This window comes from Sipha flava, unplaced genomic scaffold (assembly GCF_003268045.1).
Source record: "Sipha flava isolate LNK unplaced genomic scaffold, YSA_version1 607_pilon_pilon, whole genome shotgun sequence".
NCBI lineage: Eukaryota > Metazoa > Arthropoda > Insecta > Hemiptera > Aphididae > Sipha > Sipha flava.
In genome coordinates, this window is record NW_020273584.1 from 268,173 (window position 1) to 291,956 (window position 23,784).

At 24.1% G+C, this 23,784-nt stretch overlaps 1 protein-coding gene and 1 long non-coding RNA gene across 15 annotated transcripts in view; both read right to left on the minus strand.

Moving 5' to 3' along the window:
* Positions 1-23,784, minus strand: part of LOC112691349 (longitudinals lacking protein-like) — a 432,448-nt gene that overhangs the window by 95,888 nt on the left and 312,776 nt on the right. Inside the window, exon 5 of one of the 14 annotated variants that reach the window (XM_025565557.1) lies at positions 5,467-5,723. The exons of the other annotated variants lie outside the window; for them this stretch is intronic. Within the exon in view, the coding sequence (XP_025421342.1) occupies positions 5,482-5,723 (242 nt within the window). The 3' untranslated portion in view covers positions 5,467-5,481. Of the gene's footprint in view, positions 1-5,466; positions 5,724-23,784 lie in introns of those variants that run through there. 14 annotated transcript variants of the gene reach the window in all.
* On the minus strand, positions 11,572-12,392 carry LOC112691361. The gene is made up of 3 exons (XR_003149304.1): positions 12,368-12,392; positions 12,101-12,307; positions 11,572-11,658 (listed from the first exon to the last, which is right to left on the minus strand). It is a non-coding gene; the product is annotated as an uncharacterized LOC112691361 (long non-coding RNA).

The window sequence follows — 23,784 nt, forward strand, 5'->3', positions numbered from 1 at the left end:
ACAAGCAACAGATAAATTATAATTGGTTGCTCGGTACATATGCATTAAACTTTTTTTTTACCACTACTTTTCATTTAATTTACATAATATGTATGTAGATATTATCTACACATGAACTTTACTATGAAAATACTAGATCTTGTCCCTAACCTATAACATAAAATTAACTAATTGATAGTGAGGAGGGGGTGAGATAATCAAATACAATACATAATATAACAATATTACTTTTCGAAATGTTTAATGAAACAAAATATGAATAATATTACGTGGGTGAAACAAAAAATCACATTATAGTTGTAACGTTATACGGGATACAACGTGATGGCCGAACACGTACATGTTTTCCAAATGGTGCAACATTATTGAATGTAGTAGACTTTGTGTTGTGACTCGTAGTGCCTCTTCCTGTGAAAGCGGCGGTAGAACAGTTTGCCGCAGAACTCACACTCGAACTGTGGTGCCATGCCGCAGACGTACTGCAAATGTTGCACCAGCCCTCGTTTGTACTTGTACGACCGGTCGCAACCGTTCGGACACTTGAACCGCAGTCGGACTGAAATCATACACGAAACATACGGACGGATTATTATCAGACAGTTAAAACGTTAACGTGTATGTCTTTGCTGCTGTTATTGTTGTTGTAATACGACAACATATATGAGCAGGCGCGTACACAAAAAAATGTTTTGAGGGTTTTAGGCTGTACATTTTCACAATTTTATAAACTATATATCACTTTCATTCTACAAAAACATATTTAATAATTTTACTGAATTTCGAAAGGAGAGGTTTGAACCTCTAAAACCTCCTTTGAGTACGTGCCTATACATGAGACACGGCATAGGTGAAGTGACAGATAAATAGGAACGCTGAAACGACCGAGGATCTTCACCCCCAATATCGATCAGCCGTTTGCGAGTAGCTGTTCGTATAAGATAGTCAACGCCTCCCCCTCTTACATATTTTATATAAATAAATACGATCACAAGTAACGGATAATCATTTAATTATTATTAGTTGCGCAGTACAAATTTCATTAAACTCTTTTTAACCACTACTTTTCATTTACGTTACATAATATGTAAGTAGATATTATCTATACATGGATTTTACTATGAAAATACTAAATATTGTCCTTAAAAAAAAAATTGTCGATGGTGCTGCGAGTGTCCGCCATAAGCAGATTGCATTGCAAGCATTATAACGATTATCATTTGTAGTTCTCGTAAAGTATATCAATACTTTTCAGTAGTATAATGGTTACGTCATTGCCCATCGAATGCAATTCAAACAGAATGGGATCGCGAAATGCATTAGATCCGTGATAACGTTTAAACGTTCCTGTTCACGGATTATAATACACGGCTGTCACTGTACCTACGCGCACCATAATATGTACGTAGAATTTATTTTTTTCGGGTTAAAAGGCATCGTTATGCGAATAATATAAACTTGGTAGTCTACTTTAAAATGTGCGGATTATTTTGTTTTTATTAATAAAAATTCTTTTATTGTTGACGAAAACAATGAAAAAAATTCACAAACATATTTTTTATTATAGAATAGACAAATATAAATACTAGCTGTAAATTCGATTTGATTTATTAATATCACACGCTAATAATAATGGTCTATGGAACTTAAGGATGTGTTCTTCAACAGCATTGATTTTTTTCAGCTTTGCAGGACAAAACGGACATAGCTCATTAGAAATAACATTATTATGATTTAGTCCTCCATTGGAGTCATCTTCAGGTTTGTAAAAAGAATCCCATTCATCTGCAATACAAAATAATGCAAAATACTGTTAGCATTAGAAAGTGCCATATAGTGTAAGTTATTATTTGTTATTATTAATTTTTTCATAACAGTTTTGAATATCACAGGCAGCCCTAAATGTGCTGTACGCTTAACTACCTACACGTAATTACAATAAATAAATAAGCAATATCTAATCAAAAAGCGATGCATATTGACCGTCGTATAATTATAGTTATAATCGGGCTTAAAATAGATAGGAATGTAAGGCCTTAAGGGGACTTAGAAACCGAATCTTACACAGCGCTAAAAAAGCTTTTTCTTAAATATTTCTCCAAAAATTTCACAGGAACGCTCAACTTATTGGTGAAAAAAATCGCCTGTAATTAAACATTACATATTATAAAAAAATATATACAAATAATTAATAATTGTACGGAATGCTCAAAATAGTATACAGATCAATGATTTCAATATAAATATATAGATAGAATTTTTAAAACTTTAAGCCCTGGTTACAATAAAATAATTATGTATACCTTTGTAATGGAAATAAAAAATTATACCACAATTAACGAATTATGAGAATACAAAAGTGTTTTTAAACAGTTTGGAAAATATAAGCAGAATAATAAACTTACGAACTAACATTTAATAACCATAACATGAGTATATTTTTTTGATTATTAAATGTTCTATCCGACATATTATATATTAAGCTTAATTAAACTAACTAATTGTTGGACGTAGACAGCGACTGATACACGCGGTCTCAGGTGTATGACGAAATTCGTTTCTGATAACCATTTGTAATAACTCTTTTACTGGAACTTTGGTGATTTGCAAATATTTGTAATTTAGATGCAAGATCAGTGAAGATTTTTTTATACTCTGAGAAAAGATTTAATTTAGATAACAATATCACATTGATGACGACACTAAGTTGCAGTTTACTATGGAAATAAATCAGGAATTAGAAATATTAATCACAGGGGGGATATATGATCCACTATGATAATACATTTGAGTATAACAAGACTATCAAATAAAATTAAAAGTATAACTAAACAAACAATTTGTATACAGGTCAGAACCAATAATCATTTTTTAATTATTAAACTAATAGTCAGTAAGTACTGTAGACAATTTTTATAGACATTAATTTAAGATATTATAAAAAGTGCAAAGTTCATGAAAGGTACCTACTTAAATGAATTTTATAATTATCAAAATATTAATCATTGTACAGACTTCTTTTAGTTTTATGACTTGTTGGTACACAAGTATCTTAATATAAATAATGTGTATATTTTTTACATTCTAAAATTAAATTAAATTAATAATAATCTCACAGAATTTTAAGTTTCAATAAATAATTTATATTTTATTAATCAAGCACGTAAATTACACATCTATCATCATGCTCAATATTTTGTAGTTCAACAAGGTTGACAACCAATAATACAATAATAATAATAATAATAATAATAATAATAATAATAATAACAATAATAATAATAATAATAATAATAATAATAATAGTAAAAGTAATACCTATTATTATTATTGTCATTTCAAACATTAAATACTTAAAAACTTATAAAAATTATATTTATACTTAATATAACTTATTTTAATTCTTAATACATTTCAATAATATTATAATAGGTAGAGTTAATTTGCTTGTATAAAATATAAATAGATGTATTTATTTTTAAAGTTGGCACAATAAAATATGTTTATACTTCCTAGTTAGCGACTTTCTTTCTCTTAATAATGTTTTATCAGATTTAGATAATATAAAAAATACTCTACAAAAGTTATTTAGTAAAAGAAACTAGAGAAATACATATTTTATTTTAAACTTTCCATAAGTAAATTTGTAAATTATAAATGTACAAATTTGCTTATAAAGAAAATTTAATTAGCCATTTGTTTTGCACAGTTAAAGCTGTTATTTAACATTTTGGTTAAGTTGTACATAAATACACACTTTTATAAAAAATATTTTAAAATCAACTCCTGTGATTGAAATCAAGGACTAATGTATTTATGTACCGTGAACATATGTTTCTTCATATTTGAATTTCTGGAAAACATTCTTTGACAAAAGTTGCATTTGTAAAGTGGTTGCTTTCCACACTCATACTTCAAGTGATAGGTTAAATGGAATTTGTTCTTATAACTGCGATGGCAATGCTGATTGACACAACACCATATTCTAGGACCTGAAATGTGTCACATTAGCCTGATCGTTTATTAATATTGTGCAGAGCAAAGCATTTAGGTATAAAAAAAGCTGTGTATTAATCATAATTTTTGAATTGGTGTTTCTCTACAAAAGTAAAAAAAAAAAAAAAATACAAACAACATCAACTTAAATTATTCATTTGAAACTGTAAATCTATAAAAGCATAATCAAATTAAGTTTTAGCCAACATATAGGATAAAATTTGTTAAAGGAATGAAGTAGCCACAAATCAGTAAATTCAAAAATAACCTTCACAATTTGAAATTAAATTAAATTAAAATAATCTATACTGCATATTAGATGCAAATATACACGCTAATAAGCGTTTGAATACTGTATCCAGATTTAAATGGATTAAATAAAAATAGATAAATATTATATATTCACGAATCTAAGAATTATATCTCCTGTTATTGAAGATGATAGTAAGTTACAATAAAATACTGATTTTACATGATTTTACAATAAAATAGAAGTACATTTATAAATATAAAATATGCTTTTAAAAGATCACTTTGAATCATAATCCATGCTTAATAATATTGAAGCTTCAATATTAAATTATAAAGAATATTATAAAATAAGTTTACTAATATATTAAAAATAATAAACATTCACAAAAGTTTTCATACAAAATTAACACACTATTGATTATCTATACTAAAAGATGAAACATAATTTCATAAATTTGACTAAACAACCATATATTTTTTTTTATACTTTAGTAAACAGAAGTGACTATAGTTATATATAGTTTTAGTTATAGTTATAGTTGATTTTGAACATTGATCAACTCTATGTCAATACCTAGTAAAATATATACAATTCAAATACATAAACATATACATAAAAATATAATAAACTTAATACCCAAATGTATTAAATAAGCAATACCCCTATAAAAAAATCATCATTATTCAAATCTCGTAAAATATTGTATTAATGAAAATAAATATTTAGGTATTTATCAATAAATATTAATTATTTTAAATATAACATTGAATAAATGTTTATGATATAAAATTTAAAATGTATATCATGAATAAGTGAAACAATCAATATGGTATTTAAAATGAGTAAACATACACTATTGTAACTTAGTTTTATTTTATTTGCTAAGTATTAATTAAGGTATAAAAAAATTACCAAAAACATACTCATATTAACATATTAAAATATAGTTTCTATATTGTTTTATAATATTTTATATACAATTGTGTTTTCATTAAAAATAATAAATGCTATTTTGGAAGTCGAATAAATTTAAAACTGCATTTAACAAGTAAATAAAAATACTTGATCAAGTAAAATTAAAAAAAATTACCAAAATTAAAAAAAAGATTCAAGTATAATGATTTATAAATATGTTCTTATTTCACTTGAACATTATTCTATTTTTTAAGAGGAAAAATAAAATATGATATTACTATGCAATGCAAGTACTTAATAGTTTAATCTAGAGTAGAACATTATGTTATACTGAATTTGTTATGTACTGTTGCCATATGAATTTTCAATACATGTTTATAAGCAAAACATTTCGAACATACGGTGCATGAGAATTTAGGTCTCACACCACATTCGTATCGTAAATGCTGTCGGACACCATGCAATGCTTTGTAACTTCTGCCACATTGATTAGAACACTGATATCGTTCATTAACCATCACAAACTCGTGTTTACTGAACTTCCAGCACATAGAACGGCCCACTAGAATATAATTTACATCAATTATTGGAAGCTATACATATTATGCATTTGTTTAAATATTCATTATTTATAAAAGTGGGTATAAAGTAAACATAAGCCAATTTTCGTTCAAACTATGAGAATATCAGTAATCTAACATAATTGAGTATACACTTTTAAATAAAACAAACGTTATATTAGTAGTTGTTGTTGTTGATATTGGTAGCTATTAATAATTTCTAGTATAAAATAATAAACAATACAAGGTTTTTTTTGTATAAAATATTGATAAATTTGATTATTAACAACTGTCCACATATTTACAAGTCAAATTACAATCTAAATAGGTACATAAAAATTAGTATTCAATTACATTATATAATTAACGTTGTAATTGAGAAAAATTCATCATGAATACGATTAAAAATATTAATAAATAAAAATCATAGTTAAATTCAGAACACAAAATAATTTTACGAGTTCAGAGAATGAGCCAATCTCTGATGTTTCTTTACAGAATCCGATCTAGAATATTTTTTACCGCAGTATTCACATTCGAAGTCTACGCCGCAAAATTTGTAATGTTTAGCAAAACTCGGTCGTTTGTCATAAGTACGTCCACATTTGGGACAAGTGTATGTTTCTGAAATCCCTAAGGACGAAAAAAACCGTAAAACATTTTTAATCTATTATAAATCTGTGGTGCAAAAATTTATATTTTATCGCATGTTATATTTTAAGTATTATAAATATGTGGCGCCCAAAAACATATGATTATATTTTTCATAACTATCATGATGTACCAAAAAACGTGCATTAAAAATATATAAGAACATAATAACATATTCAAATGGGGAAGACCTGGGCAAAAATTTAAAACATATACCTACTAAAAATATTTTTATTACAGTATTTACCTAATTTAAATAGTTCTTAAACCGAAATATGTTTTATTTATGTATATTTCATTGGAAAAAGATAAATTAAGATAGATATTATAATTTGATTAAAAAATTATAATTATTTAATATTAATTAACTATTCCTAACTAATAATCAATTATTCAGTTCTCAGATTACTAAATTTTAACAATTAGAAAGAACTTAATTTCCATTGATCATAATTCAAAAATTAATAATAGTTCTAAGTAAACAATTATTAAATCAAATTTCTATATGTATTTATTTTGAAATGGCTTATATGGAAGATTTTAAATTGCATAAGTTTGATAATAATTCCTGGTCTCCTCCCAGTTGAAAAATAACTTACACTAAAATTGAATATTAATTAATATTTAACCAAGCTGTAAGCAACAAGCAGTACATAATAATTATATTTGTACTTAAATTTAACTAGCGCACCAATAATAGTAATAATGAATAATATTTATCAAATCATACATCAATAAATATGTACCTATAATATTAAAAAAATTACTCATTTTAAATAAAATAAAATAATTATTAAGTCCACGTCATAGGCGAGTGGAATGAAGCTGTGTCTAAATTCTAAACACACAGTTGCGGTTTCAAAGTCCATCAATGGAAGTTTTGGTTTTTGGACAGGACAACCCAAAGAAACCACCAAGGCTTTCCTATCCAATGTGTATTACAAAAACAAATTAATACAAAACTACCATACTAACATTCATTAGACCCAAGTTGCTTAGAACTAATAAATGACAAAAAATATAAATAATTATAATAATATAGGTAAAAATATAAATATATAAAATACAACATAATGGTGTAACTTATGATTTAATTAAGAATAATAGGCATAGAAAAATAAAATAAAATGCATGTTTACTTATTAAACAGGGTTAATATTATAATTAAATTCTGTTATCTAAAAAAAAAAATAATATTTTCAACAAATTTGAAGTTTTTGTATCAATTTCCATCAATTATTTTAATACTAACCATCATGTTAATTTAATTTTAGTACTTTGGATTTTAATTTAAGTGTTCGAGAAAAAAAATTTCATGCAAGAAATTTAATACATTTTACAATACTATTTGTTAATTTTTAATAAAGATACAATTTGAAGTTATGAAATAAATTTAATAGGAACCTTACTGTATATAAAAAAAATTCAATTTAATCAGGTTTTTTATAAACTATAAATTATAGTTGTACAACATTTCAAAATTAAATATACAGATATCATTATACTGTTATAATGTGATAAATAGATAAACATTATTCAATAAAATTATAAAAATGAGTAGTAAAAAGTTCAAAATCTAACAATCTAACAATCTAATACATATTATTATTATTATTCTGCAAGTACAGAAAATCAGTAGGAAAAAATAATTAACTTGGAGATCCAACTCTATGTATGTTCTAAATAATAATGTTAGAAATAAATATATAGAAAATTATTTTATTGAGTTTTTCACAGATTTTACTAAGTAAACAATATTTGGAACTAGAATTAACAAGATAAAAATACATAAAAAACTATATTGAAATAATTTCTAAATACTCAATAATGTAATTAATTTTAAGTTACAGAATTAACCTTTAAAATAATATAATATATATTACTACTCAGAACACTAAGTTTAATAAAGGTTATTTAAATGCATTTTTGCTACGAATATATTTTATAAATGTCATTACCATTAAAAACTTTGAGAAAATAAATATTTATTTCACTAAAATGATAAATATTTAGAGATCTTATTTTAAAGACAACTTATAAAATATGTCTACACTAAAAAAAATTTCTTCTGATTAAGTATAGTAATATCAGTCAAGTATAATAATATAATTATTATACTAGTTAATATAAAAGCTAAGTAGTTAAATTAAAAATAAAAATAAACACTTTATATTGTAAAATTGTTTATTAATTCAAATAACTATTTAATCCTACAGTTACAAAAGCATATAATAAAAAACACATGAAATAGATAGTTTGCATAGTTACATAAATTTCCCGTTTCATTATTTGTTTTAACAGTCCCACATTATGTAACTTGTACAGTATTTTATTTTGGAAACTGTTTATGTACAATACCTAAATGAGAATTGAGACCCCCTTTGTACCTGAACCATTTTGCACAAATATGACATTGGAATTTTTTATCAACACCACATTCAAACTTTTTATGATTCTGTAAACTCTGTCGATGTTTGTAGTTTTTACCACATGCAGGACATGTCCAAATCATTTTTTGATTGGGAAAAAAATAATCTAAAACAACACAAAAATAACCATGCTGTTAGATATAAAAAAATATTTTTAATTATAAACCTGTAAGAGTAATAAATGTTTGACGTGCAACATCATCTATAAATTATTTCATGCGGTAATAATGTACACAATAATGATCATTTAATTAATAATATGTTTTACCGTACATTATTACTAATGATTATTAGATTGTTAACTTATTAATGTAAACATCATTACCTATTGTTTAATTGTAAATATTTAACATATTTTATTCACACTTTGGATACATAGAAAAAAATTTAATTAATATTTTTTGTACATTTTAGTATACCTTAAGTTCACTAATTTATACGATATATTGTTATAGTTTATAAACCTATATTAAGTTCAATGAAGGTGGCTTTATGTTTTGTTATTAATAGAAAGGTTTCTTATTTTAGTTTTATATTCCAATATTTTGATTCATTCCTTGATTTATTAAATTCTAAATGTATTAAATAAAAAAAAAAAAAATAATAATAATAATAATAAATACTTTAATGATTATTTATTCCTCAAAAAATAATTTGTTAAATGTATGGTAATATGTACACTTAAGTTTACATATTACATCAGGAACATATATTTTATTTGTACAAACGAAAGTGAATCTTATAGAAAATTAATCCTTAATCTAGAGAGATGATTTACATATTACCCGAATTTACTCATATAAAATTACAATCACATACACAGTGTTATCAAATGCGAGTATAATACAAGTTTATTCTATAAAACTCAAGTTTTTATATGGAATGGGTACAGTGAAAACTATCAAAAAAAAAAAAAAAATCAATAGTAGTGAAAGGTAATTTAATTATGTTAAAATCTTTTTACTTATCCTTTTAAGTACCCATAATTTTAACTGAAAAAATGTATTTGTTAAATAGTTTTCACTGTAGTCAATAAACAAAATAGTATTCAAATATTATTGACTAGAATAATGTTAAATATTTATTTAAATACATAATATAAAAGACATGTATAATTTTTTTTATTAAATTATATAATGAACATATAATTACAACATGAAATCTAAATAAAATAAAACGATAAATTCAATTGATATAAATTATTAAATCTTACGATTTTTCATTATACATTTATAATACATAAAATAAATTATTAACAAATTATTAACAATTTAATAATTTATGAACTGTTATATTATGACGTTTCAGGTTTTGTTTTTGTGTGAAAGGTCGACCACAAGTTTTACACCTGAACATAGGTTTTACACCACACTCATATTTTAAATGAGCCAATAGATTAGAACGATATTTGTATTGTTTTTCACATTTGGGACAGTGGAAATTAAACAAATTATTCACAGACGAATCTGAAAAAATGAACATTGTTACCCTAATTGTAAGTTTAAACATATAGACATATTTGGCTCAAAATATATAAATATACGCAATACCTTCTTATGTATTAATTGTTCAAAAGGTATACATATAAAAAAAATAATAATAATAACAATAATAATAAAAAATATATATAATTGGCAAATATTATAAAAACGATTATATGAATTTGATTCAATGTTCATCGATAGCAATAGTATATGCGTAATTCATAGCATTCTGAACTTTTATAAAGTAGCTTTTCAGTTAATAACCATAATTGCACTATTTTAAGAAGATACACACTGTGCTAAAAACAATTTTATAGGAAAATACTTTTTACATTGCGAGAAGCAAATACAATTTTTAAAAACAGATTGTTTATACATTTTTAATTTTTTCAAATTATGACATCTACAAAACTATATGAAGATAGTAATATTATACAACTATAAGCTACATATGTTAATATTTAGTCCAAGAAAGAAGTTCAGATCAACCAACACCAAAGAAATCAGAATCACAGATATTTTGACAAAAAATAATGTTAACAATAGCCAGTTATAATTTTCTACAAGTTAACAGCACACCATGAATATTATTTACAATTTTTATAAAATTGATAAAAAATATAATGTAAATTATTGTAGGGCTTCTAGATTATATTATAAAACTATAGCATTATTTTTTAAGTAATTGGACAACATGTACTACAAACAAGATTTGAAGTAGTATATTTAATATTTTCAAAAGGACAAACATTAGTAAGTATAAATACCAAAGAATTTACAAGATATATAATTATTAATTAAAATCAATTTTTTTCTTCTAAATTACTGTTTCTGTATTAAATTTAATTATTTGTACACTGTGTCAATACAGCGCTTCATTTTTTGTTTCCAAGAAAAATGATAACCATATATGATATACTGGAAAAATAATTCTACACCACTCCCATTTTGTAAGTGCCACTTGATTAGAACAAAATTTGTATTATTTTTGAAATTTGAGATAGTTGAAATTATACAAATTAATCACAGACTAATCTGAAAAAAAAAATGAATATTGTTACATTAATTGAAAATTTTAACATACAAATATATTTAGCTAAAAATATATAAACATATACATTTACCTTCACATATATATTAAAAAGGATTGTATATTATACTAGAAAATTATTAAAATTTGAGTATGAAAGTATAATACAAATAAAATTTATGATTTTAGTTGAATTTTCATTGGTAACAATAGTATATACATAATTCATATCATTCTAAATCCTTATTAAATGGTTCTTCAGATAACCAACTGTAATTCCACTATGCTGAATAAAATTGTATGGAAAAATACTTTGTTAAATTTTGAGAAGCAAAGAAAATTTCTGAAAACAGATTTTTCATATATTAATAAATTATCAAACCATGACATGTATATAATTATGTGAATATTGAAATATCATAAAATTAGTATAGGCATGTTAATATTTAATCAAATTCAAAAATATCAGACTAACTAAAATTGATAACAAGATAAGTATCATGAATATTATTGAAAAGGTATAATGTTAACATAATGCTATATGAGTATTATTTAAAAAAATGTGTAAAGTTAACAAATATTAGATATAATTTAGATTATCCTAGGCTTTCTGGATAGTGTTAAAAAACTATATATTTCTTAAAATAATAAGATAATTTGTATAAAAATAGGATTTTAGGTAGTATATATATATTTCAAAAGAACGAATATTTGGAAATAAAAATAGACACTAACAAATTTATGAGACTTATAATAATAAATTTAAATTACTTTTTATAAATTACCATTTCTATAACAAGTTTAATGATGCTTAGTGTTTTATAACTATATTGCTTTATGTATTGTTTTCCAAAAATAAAAATGATAACCACATACAATGTACTGGAAGCATGGTTGTACATCATTCTATGATATTGTGTTGTTTTTAGTAATTTGGACAATTGAACATACTCATATTATTTAGACCCACCTAGAAAAATGATCATCATAACCTGAAAGTAAATTTAAAAATATAAACATGTGGTTCAAAATGTAAAAATATATGCTTTTACCTTTTCATGTATAAAATATTCTAAGAATAAAAAAAAACATAACCATTATAACATTACGAACATGATATAATAATTCAAATTTATATGTTAATTTAATGCATGGATGTATGTTCATTGATATCTATAGAAGATGTGATTCATAACATTTCAAATACTAAATAGGTTGTATTTTTATAAGATAACAACTATTAATGCATTATTTTAAAATATTCACTGAGCACTGAAAAATTATTTGTTTGATAGGAAGATACAATTTCAACAATTTCCAAAACCAGACTTTTCATACATTTGCATACAACTGGCAGTTACCTTTTTTTTTTTTCGTGAATAAAATATTAATATTAACAGTTAAGAAAGGGAAAAAATCATTGTAATACAACCATTTATGTATGGGATATATATATATATATATATATTTTTTAAATGTAATATAAGTTAAGGTGTAATTTAAAATATTCTGAATATTTAATAGGAATTTATTATAATAGACAACAATAATAATCAATATTCATATGAATTCATATTCATTATTACAGTATTTCCTAAACAATAATAATAATATAAACTACTATTTAATTTTTCACATAAGTACTTTTTAATAGAATAAAAAAAAAATATTTTTACTTACATTTTTTAAATCAAATTGCACATACCATAAAAAAGAAATTACATGAAAATCATACTACAATAAGATATTCTAGATTATACACATTGGAGATTAAAAGTAAGATTTTCTTGTCTCTGTTTATCACTAGCACAACATAGGAATTTAAATTTTTCTTTTTATTTACAATATACTAATTGATACATACTGTTGCGTATGATTTGAATTCATTGTTAGGTCCTCTTAAGAAAATTTGATCATATTTTTAATTTTCTATATAAATCATCATTAAAATTAATTTAAATTAAAAAATGTACATAAACAACTTTTATAGAACTTATTTAGAAAAATTCCTATCTCAATAATAAATTGATCAGTGTATAGAAAATATAAAACATCAAAATTCATATGCTGCATGTAAGGTAGATAGAGACAAAATATTACCAATATAATTTTTTAAAGTTGAACATAAAATTCAGAAAAATCAATAAAGAATATCAGTATACATCATTGTATAAATAATTACTTATTTATTATTTCAAAAATATAAACAGTTGGGAATGTAAGTATCTAAGAACCTTTGAGTCATGTAATTATATAATAATAAATCAAAATCACATATATGAAAACATTTTTATAAATGTTAATAAATTCCTATATTATGTTTAATGTCTTGTGCACATTGACCATATGGCGCTTCAAGTGTTGTTTCCAAGTAAATTGTCTACCACATGCAATGCACCGGAACTGTGGTTCAACGCCACACTCAAGTTTTAGATGGCTATTTAAACTAGCTCTGTGTTTGTACATCCGGTTACATCGAGTACACGGGAATGCGTAATGATCGATATCTATAAAATTAAGGAGTAAGTATTAAGGTGTTGATACACATGAATTTTTAATTATAAAAAGCTAGAATGCAAATGCTATATAAAGCAATTATATCCTACAAATATGTGCACATAACATTTTTTTTAAATATTACCAGTAAAAAGGATCAAAAGTCCAAAATGTTATATAAAACAAAAATAAAATATAACAAAATATGTACATGATATTATATAATATCATTATATTATTAAAACAAAAAAAGTAGTAAGATACATTATTCAATTAGTGTTTTATGTATTGTCAGCATGTGTCGTTTAAGATTTATTCTCTGATGGAATTTTCGTCCACAAATCATACATGAAAATGTTGGATCCATACCACATTCGAGGCGCTGATGTCTATTTAAGTTGGGTTTGTACTTATAAGAATTACCACATTTTGTACACTGGTGACGGAATGTTAACACTGTAAAAATAGATTTAAAATTATGAAACATATTTATTATTTATAATTTCTCAATCCCATGTAATAATCATAACTCATAATATTATAATACTAATACAATTATCTTTATAGCACAATCAAATACTAAAAATAATTTATTAGTAGATTTGATAATGAATAATTCTATAATATTTTTAAGTATATAAACAAAAATAATTTCCAATATTTGAATAAATGAAATAAAATATATAGCACAAGTATAACTTTCATGCATTTCTGTATAAATTGTACTATTTACTGATTGTATACAACAGATTGTATTTCTGTATTTATAGCCGTAATATTAAAATGAAATCATTATTAACTAATACACGGAGGAGTTTTTTTTTTCATAACATTAATATTTTTTAAAATTTAATTTTTAAGAGTTGATGGATAAACGACTTTCATGTCTATTAGTATAGTATAATTGTAATTAATGGATAGTTTTATTTTATGTCAAACGTAAATACTTGTTGGCTTTAAATTTGGTATTTAAATTATGTCATATTAACCTTTTTTTGTTTACATGTTAGCTTCCTTGACCATCTTTGATTTATAAGCCCAATGATTAATGAAGATAATAATTATGATTATTCATTAGATACACTTAAAATTCAAAATTTTCATTATTTACCATGCTGATAATGAAAACAAAGAGTTGGCAATAAATACAATATAAAACTTATATTTTATTCAATGCTAATACTGTTTAATAACTACAACAAATTAAAATTTGAAATATATTAATAAAATCAATATCAATAATATTTATTAATAATAAATTACTGTTAAGTCTTACTCATTTCACTGTAAAGATTGAAATAATTTTTTTTTTTTTTTACGAGAGGTTAATGAAATATACAAAAAACGCCCATTAAAATTGTAATACCTTTATAGTACTCATATATACGAGTATATACAAAGTATAATCAACTATTTTATAGTCAATGCATTTGTACTTATAAAAAAAATTTATCATTTAAATAAAGTTACATAAGGCAGCAATAATAAAAGTAAAAAAAATATACAAACACACACAAAAAATTGTATTTAATATCATTGTCTAATATTATAGAACTATAAATTTATTCATAAAAATTGTACAGTAATAGTGTACCTTGAAAGTTATTGTAATATAAATTCTTAATATAAGGAATTTGATAACTCATATTTGTACCAAGACTGTCTATTGTAAAAATAATACTATTTAAATATGTCTGCTAATATGTATGGATATGTATTCTTCAATAACTTTTATTTTTATAAACAAACTCAATTTAAATGCAAATTACAAACATACTTCATAATACTTTTAATTTAGAATACATTTTATTACCTATTAAAATATAATTACAAGAATTTTTATTAAATAATAACTGTTAGTTATTTAATTTAATTTAAATTAATTAAATTCTAATATTTTGTGAATAATGCCCAAATGATTCCGTAAATGTGATCTGTGGGCAAATTTTCTAAAACAAACATGACAACTAAACTTAGGTTGAACTCCACATTCATATTTCTTGTGAGCAAATAAATTACGCTTATATTTATAACTTCGACCGCAATTGTTGCACATAAAATAGTTTACAGGCTCTAAAATAAATAAGATTATTTGCTCAGTAATCGATTTATATATATAAGTGTTTTCCTAAATATTAAATGTATAGTCATAAAATAGTTCATGCAAATATTTGGTTATAATGAATTATTAAATATGCGTATAATTAAGCACTAATATATATATAATACATATTGTTTACCATGTACACCTTTTTCATTAATAAAAATACTTATATAGAAATTTTAATTATAAGTTTACAATTTTAAAAATAACACATAATAATAAATACAATATTTATTTAAGAAATCAGTAGGTATATCATAGTAAAATAAAATAACTTACATACATTTTGAAATTAAAAAGAAGTATGTACTTTATTATTATAGTAAGTAATATATAATATAACTACAAGGGTTTTTAAAACCCTCTAAAGAATTTTGGTTTAATTTTTGTATGACAAGAAAAAAAATGATTTTAAATAAAAACTTATTTTCAAAAAAAAAAAAAACAAAAAAAAAATTGAAAGAAATGTCACAGTATATTAAAATTTACTCGAGAAAAAGTAGTCTGTGCTTGATATAATATATTGTTATGTTTTTGTCCATGTATGTGACTTAAAACAATTATTTTTCACATGTATATTATTTAGAACATTTTTTACTGATTCTTTTGGATTTATAATTGATATAAAATCCATGTACAGTTTTCATATGAACATTTATATTATCAGGTCGCTTGCACATTTTATTACAAAAATAACACTTATATTGAGGTGGTTTGTTGCATTCATACTTCACATGTTTATTCAAACTAGCAATAGTTTTATAGTTTTTTCCGCAACTTTGAGGACATAAGAATACATCTTCAGTGTTGTCATATAATGACATAATATCAATTATTTTTATTTCTGCCAACACAAAAAAAATAAATATTAAATTAGATTCACATTTTAAAAGTAAAATTTTGTAAATTAATAATTTAACTATTACGTTTAAAGCACATAATAAAACCATACGTTGAATGATTTAGGGAACACTATATTTCATAACCAATTAACTTGAGATTAATACAACACTTTTTATATACAGGGTGTTCCTGAAATAATTGAGGAAACTAGTATACGTGTACTTATTGAAGTGGTCAAATGAAGGATCTTTAGAATATTATTTAAAATCTAAAAATGAATACTTGTAAGATATTTCTTGCAAAATTCTTAAATAAATTAAAATGCGACATCGATTTTGGGCTTGTCGGGTGTTTTTCATGCTCTAGATGCCTGGATCAAAGTACGTGATATGACATATTGTTTGTTAAAGAACTCTGCAAAATAAACGAAAGTGAAATTTATTTGTTGTTATTTTAAATATCTGATTAATCAACAAGGTTTTTACTATGAAATAATATTATTTATATAAAATATAAATTTAATATATATTATTTATAAAATAATATTTTAATGATAATTAAACAGCATTAATTTGAAATTCGATAAAAACCATGTTAATCAGATACGTGATATAACAACAAATAGATTTCACCATATCTTATCTTGCAGAATTCACATAAAAATCGATGCGTAACAATACATTTTCTGATACTGGCGATTCGGGCGTGAAAAACGCGCGACAAGCCCAAAATCGATGTTACATAACAAATCACATGAGGAATTTGCAAAAAATATCTTACAATTATTGATTTTTAGATTCAATATAATACCCTAAAGATAATTAGATAAAACCCAGGTTTTTAAGATAGAAAATTTTTTTTAAAACATTCTTTACTTGGCTACACCAGAGAGTACGCGTATATTAGTTTCCTTAACAATATCAGGAACACTCTATATAATCTAAAAACAATTTTTTAATATTTTCGATAAATGGTACGCATTTAATTTATTAATATATATATAAATATCCATGGATATAAATAATTTTTTTTAGAACAGAGCATAAAAATATGTTTGAATACTTAAAAAATTACAGTAAGTAATGAATGATAAAAAGTTTCAATAAAAATGTATTTAGATCAGGGCTTAAATCAAAATAATAGATATTGTTTACTATTATGGGACATTTAAACGTTTATAATATTTTCCTATTAGCGTTTTGCGTTATTTAAATTAGTGTATAATTTGAAACGTTTACAGATGTAATGTTTAGCGATCAATACTATGTAAAATAACAATATATATTTTTAAAATTATATTATATGTATTACCTTTAACGATATTTTCTCTTTATAATTTTCATAACTCATGACTAATAAATGAAGCAATCATATTTGTTCTACAAAAACAATAAAATGCACCATACCACGTAAAATATGTATTTATGGTCAATTTATAACTTATTTATGATGTATTACTAATGTTTCATCGGTGTTCATTGAAATTATTTTTGATGAGGCAGACCATACGGGTTCCGCGCCGACAATATCTGACGTAATTTGAAAGCATACTAGTATTTTATATTTGTAAATTATAATTCTTCTTCTTCTTATCAGCTTAGCGGTCTATTCAGGACCATCGCTGCCATCAAAATTTCTCTCCATTTGTTTCTCTGATATACTGTTTCTATCGTTGCATTCTGGTCTATCATTGCTATATCTTTGGCAACCATGTCAATCCATCGGGTTTTGGGTCATCCTAGGGGTCTCGTTTTATTTATTTTATTGATTAGCACTTTTTTAATTAACTGTCCATCTGCTCTCCATATATGTCCGAACCATTCTAATCGGTTTTTCCTAATAAAAGAAAATATGTTTGGCTTATTATAAAGAATTTTTACATTTTCGTTATTTCTTCTTTCGTATGTCTGTGTTTCTGGGTTAAAGATTGATCCATAAATGGCTCGTAACACTTTCCTTTCAAATGCGATAACTCTTTTGCTATTACCTTTGGTCAACGACCAGGTTTCACAGGTGTATATTATCACAGGTCAGAGGTAGCTATAGTATGTAGTATCTTTGATTCTCTGGATAACAACTTAGATCTAAAAAGTTTGATAACACTGAAATGACATCTATTTCCACTAGTGATCCGTTCGTTTTTTTGTCCGTTTCTATAAGCATATCACTTTTGTTATTAATGTTCACGCCCAAGTACTTAAAATTATCAACTTTTTCAAATTTATAATTATCAACTTCTATGAAATCTATATTTGGCGGTCTTCTAGATACGACCATGTAAATATTTATCCCTTCATTTACATGTAATCCTATTCTTTTACTTGCATTTATGAGTTTAGATGTTATGTCGATGACGCCCTCTTTGGTTTCGCCCATTACCACAATGTCATCTGCATAAGCTAGCATAACTTGTTCATTGCTTATCTCCATTCTTCTATTGTCGCTTGTGTCTCCTTGTTTTAGGCTCAATTTAACTTCAAAAGAATCTGAAATGCCTTGCAAATAACGTACTCTGCATAATGTTTTCTGTAGCATACTTTTTAGGTATTCCTAGGATTACCAGAGCTTTCCAAATATCTTCTCTGTCTACACTATCATATGCCTGCTTGTAATCCAGAAAGACTAGATGCAGGTCCTTTCCAAATTCGTAGTATTTTGACATTATCTGTCTTAGTGCGAAGACATGGTCGGTTGTGGATTTTCCTCTCCTAAATCTGTAATTCCCAACTATTTCTTCAATATAAAGGTTTATTCTTTTTAATATCAATGTTGTCATAAATGTATAGCATGTGGTCCAGTATGATTCCTCTATAATTCTCAGTTTTAGAGGGATTTTCCTTTTTAAATATTGGGCATATAATTGCGGTTTTCCATTCTTCTTGAATAGTCTCAGTTTTTCATATTGTCTTAATAACTTCTGTAATTTTGTCACCAATATTATACCACCTTTTTTAAGTCATTCCGCCACTATGGTGTTCTCTCTTGGGGATTTGTTGTTTTTAAGCTTCTTAATTCAATTTTTGATTTCTTCATATTTGGGTGTATATATCTATTTCTGCTGTTTAACAGACTTCGTTTGGATTTAAAACCTGTCCTATTGTGGATCGATTCAGGAGGTCTTCGAAATGCTCCTTGAAATGGTTTATGACTAGTTTTTCTTCTGTTATTGTAGTTCCTGTATCGTTCACTAAGATACTTGTTTGTGGCTTAAAACCAACTTTTACTTCTCCGGTCATCTTTTTTGCTTTGTATCTATTAGTTTCTATTTCTTCTATTTTCTTCTTTTCGTGTAAACGTTTTTCTCTTCTTAATGTTTTATTTGTCAATTTTCTTTGTTTTTCATATTTTCTTATGCATTCGTCTGATGCATTTTGTAGTGCCTTTTTCCTTAATTCGTTTCTTCTAATTATTGCATTCTTACATATATCATTGAACCAGATTTTATTACTCTCTTTTGGTTTCATTCATAAAATCTCTGTTGCACTATTAATCACTGTTTTCTTTGTTTTGTTCCAAATCGTATTAATTTCTGCACTATAACTTATCTGATTTATGTCACTACTCGTATTTTGTAATTCAGGTGCAATTTTCTCAACATAATTATCATTTCATTTTTGTATGTTGTACTTTACTGTAGATTAATTTTTTTCCCGGTTTCATTTTATTGACAGTCTCAAATTAAATTTCGCATACAATTAGTAGTGATCTGAATCTGCATCAACTCCTCTATACGTCCTCACATTCCTTATACACACACTAAATTTCTTGTTGATAAGTATGTGGTCAATTTGATTAAATGTCCATCCATCAAGAGATTTCCATGTGACTTTGTGTATATTTTTCCTAGGAAGTATATACTGCTTATTATATAATTTTTTGAGTGTGCAAAATTTAACAGTCTGGTCCTATTTCCGTTAGTTTCATATAAACTGTTCGATCCTATAACCAGCCTATATATGAGTTGGTATTGGGATAAAATATTAAAGGATAAAATATTAAAGGATAAAATATTACATTAATTAATAAATTCATATTAATAATAAATAATAAAAATTATTAATAATAATAAACAACGTAACATAATTTTATTTTTACTATAATTATTTTAATACTATATTATAAAATTATAAAATATTAAATAATGTTAATTTTGATTTAAAAAATGAACAATGTATCTAAATAAAAAATAAATTCAAAAATAAAAAATTATGTACAGATATACAAATTTTTATTATTTTTTTATTTGGATATTTTGTCCTATACATTGGTTATTTTATCCGTTGGATATTTTGTCTTACATTCACATGAGTTCCCTTTCAACTTTCGCGTTCATATCACCTACTACTTAAATTATAATTGGTAACGCTTATTTATATTTTATTAGTTGAAATATTTATTGTTGTTTTAAACATCCTTTAACATTTATTTTATTTGGATTACCTAGTAATTTAAGTCAGTTTTACAAAAATAACCATGTTCCAAATATATTTTACTAATATTTATAAATATTTTTCCATGACAGTTTTTTTTGTTTCAATCGTTAATATCGTTTTCTGTTACGTTATTCGATATTAATTTAAATCGTTTATCGTTTACAGATATGTAATCTGTTATCCGGTTTTATCGCTTATCGATATGTTATCTATTATCGATTTAAATCGTTTTTTGAATAGTTTGGATAACCTCGAGTTGGGTCATAAATTTCAAAAATAGTATGAATTGGGTCCGGATGTATTTTATTGAGTACATGAGTTGGGTCCCCATATATTTTATCGAGTAAATGAGTTGGGTCCAGCCTATTAGCTTTACCCAGAAGACACCATGTGGAGGTTAGCTAGAAAGTTTTTCAAACAATTTGGTTTTTTGTTATACAAATATAACTGTCTGATGTAAACATTATTAAAAAATTAAAATTATTATTCAATTAGAATTTTTTTTTTGTGTGAAAAATTATTATTGAGTTGGCTTGATTTTAGATCAAATTTAAATTATTTTTACTTTTATCACTAATAGTTTATTTATAGTTATATAGTTTAAATTATGGAAGAAATTTAAAACACACATATTTTACTGGGAAAACTTGAGTTGGGTATTCAAGATAACAACAAGATAAAATCAACTATGGACCCAATTCACATATCAAATGTGACCATGGACCCAATTCGAGTATTAAATATTACCGCGAACCCAACTCAAGAGTTTCCAATAGTTTAACGTTATACTCATAACGTTATAAAAAGGTTTTGGTATCCTGATATTGATAAGCTCTAATATTAAAAGTTTTAATTAATCTGGTCAGGAAATTTAGTATTCCCTAAATATGCGATGTATATAGCAACATTGATTATAAATACTAGCATTTAATAATAGCAAGCATATGATTATCATTAGGTATGTGAAAGATAAATTGCAAAGATTTTAATTTAAATGTTACATTCCTTAGCTATTAATAAACCACATAAAAACAAATGTTAGGTGATCATAGCAAGTAGCAATAGAAATAATCAAAATGTAAAAAAATCAAGGTTATTTTTTTTTACATAATTGTTATTAAAAATAAATTACTGAAAATTATTTAAGAATACATTGATATATTATTGTATTGATAAATAAAATTATATATTCATTTGCAAATACATTAAATAATTACCGGAGTATAACAATGAATTTTATATATAAAATTAAAATACAACAAAAAAAAAACTATATGCAATTGATATATGTTGATTGAAATTGTAATTCATGGCACAACTAAATACTAAATATTCAACAAATAATAAGTATAAATAAACAATATGAATAATATATAATCTACATGGCACAATTATGTATTCTTATCATATGTATTTTATGGTTGATACGTTGCTTAAAAGGTTTGCGACATATAATGCATTGAAATTTTGGATTTACTCCACATTCATACTTCAAGTGTCTCGCTACACTTCCTTTATGTTTATACCTACGGCCACATCCATTTGGACAATGAATATCTTCGTCACCATCAATAAAACAAGCACCTATAATAGATCAACAAACAAACAAAAACCAACATCTATCAGCTATACATAAATACCGATGATAACAAGCAACAATAAAGCTTCTTTAAATGCCAAAAAACAAAATTAAAAGCTTTGTTATAATTATTTTAATATTTAATTTATAACTTAACACTCATTTATTTATGAATTGTTTTTAAAAAATATAAATTTTTATTTAATTATAGTAATTTAAATATTGTTATATTAAATTTGATAACATAAAACATTTAATTTTAAAGTTGATGTACTTTGTACTTGTGGTTGAATATAAATAAAAAAAATTTTAATTCCCATAGTATAGTTAAAATAAGTCTTATTAAATCATACATTATAATAATGTATCAAATTATCTCTTATTATTATTTTTTGCATTGATATATATATATATTTATTACTTTATAATTGATTTATTAAGTAAAAAATACTAAAATTTTTAATTATATTTTTAAAAATAAATTTCAGCTAGGAATTATTAGAATAAGTTATTTGAGCTTATATGTATTTAAATTATAACTTTGTTGTTATTATAGATAGTTACTTTTTATTAATTTTAGATAATAATAGATTTTAAAGAAAAAAATTGTTTTTTTAAATTCAGTAAAATTACTTAAATAAAAATCCAGCATATTGTGTAAAACAAACATAACCATAAAACTAATATATTTCAAAGTCATGCTCTATTTTATCTATGTCCACTCATAGAACCTTTTATTGTTACTTATAATGTAACATTCATTAAACAGAATATTCACTGAATGTAATAATTTAAATCCAGTTGATTTTCCATATTAGATAATTCGCCATTTTTTATGACTGAGCCTTTGATATTCACTGTTTATTGTTTGATTTATCTTAATTTTAAAGTATTGGCTTCATAAATAACTATCAAATACTGTACAATAATATCTGGCATAAATTTAATAAATATAACATATACATGGTTTTTTTTTTTTTTTTTAATTAGAATAATAAAAGTAAAAAAACTTAT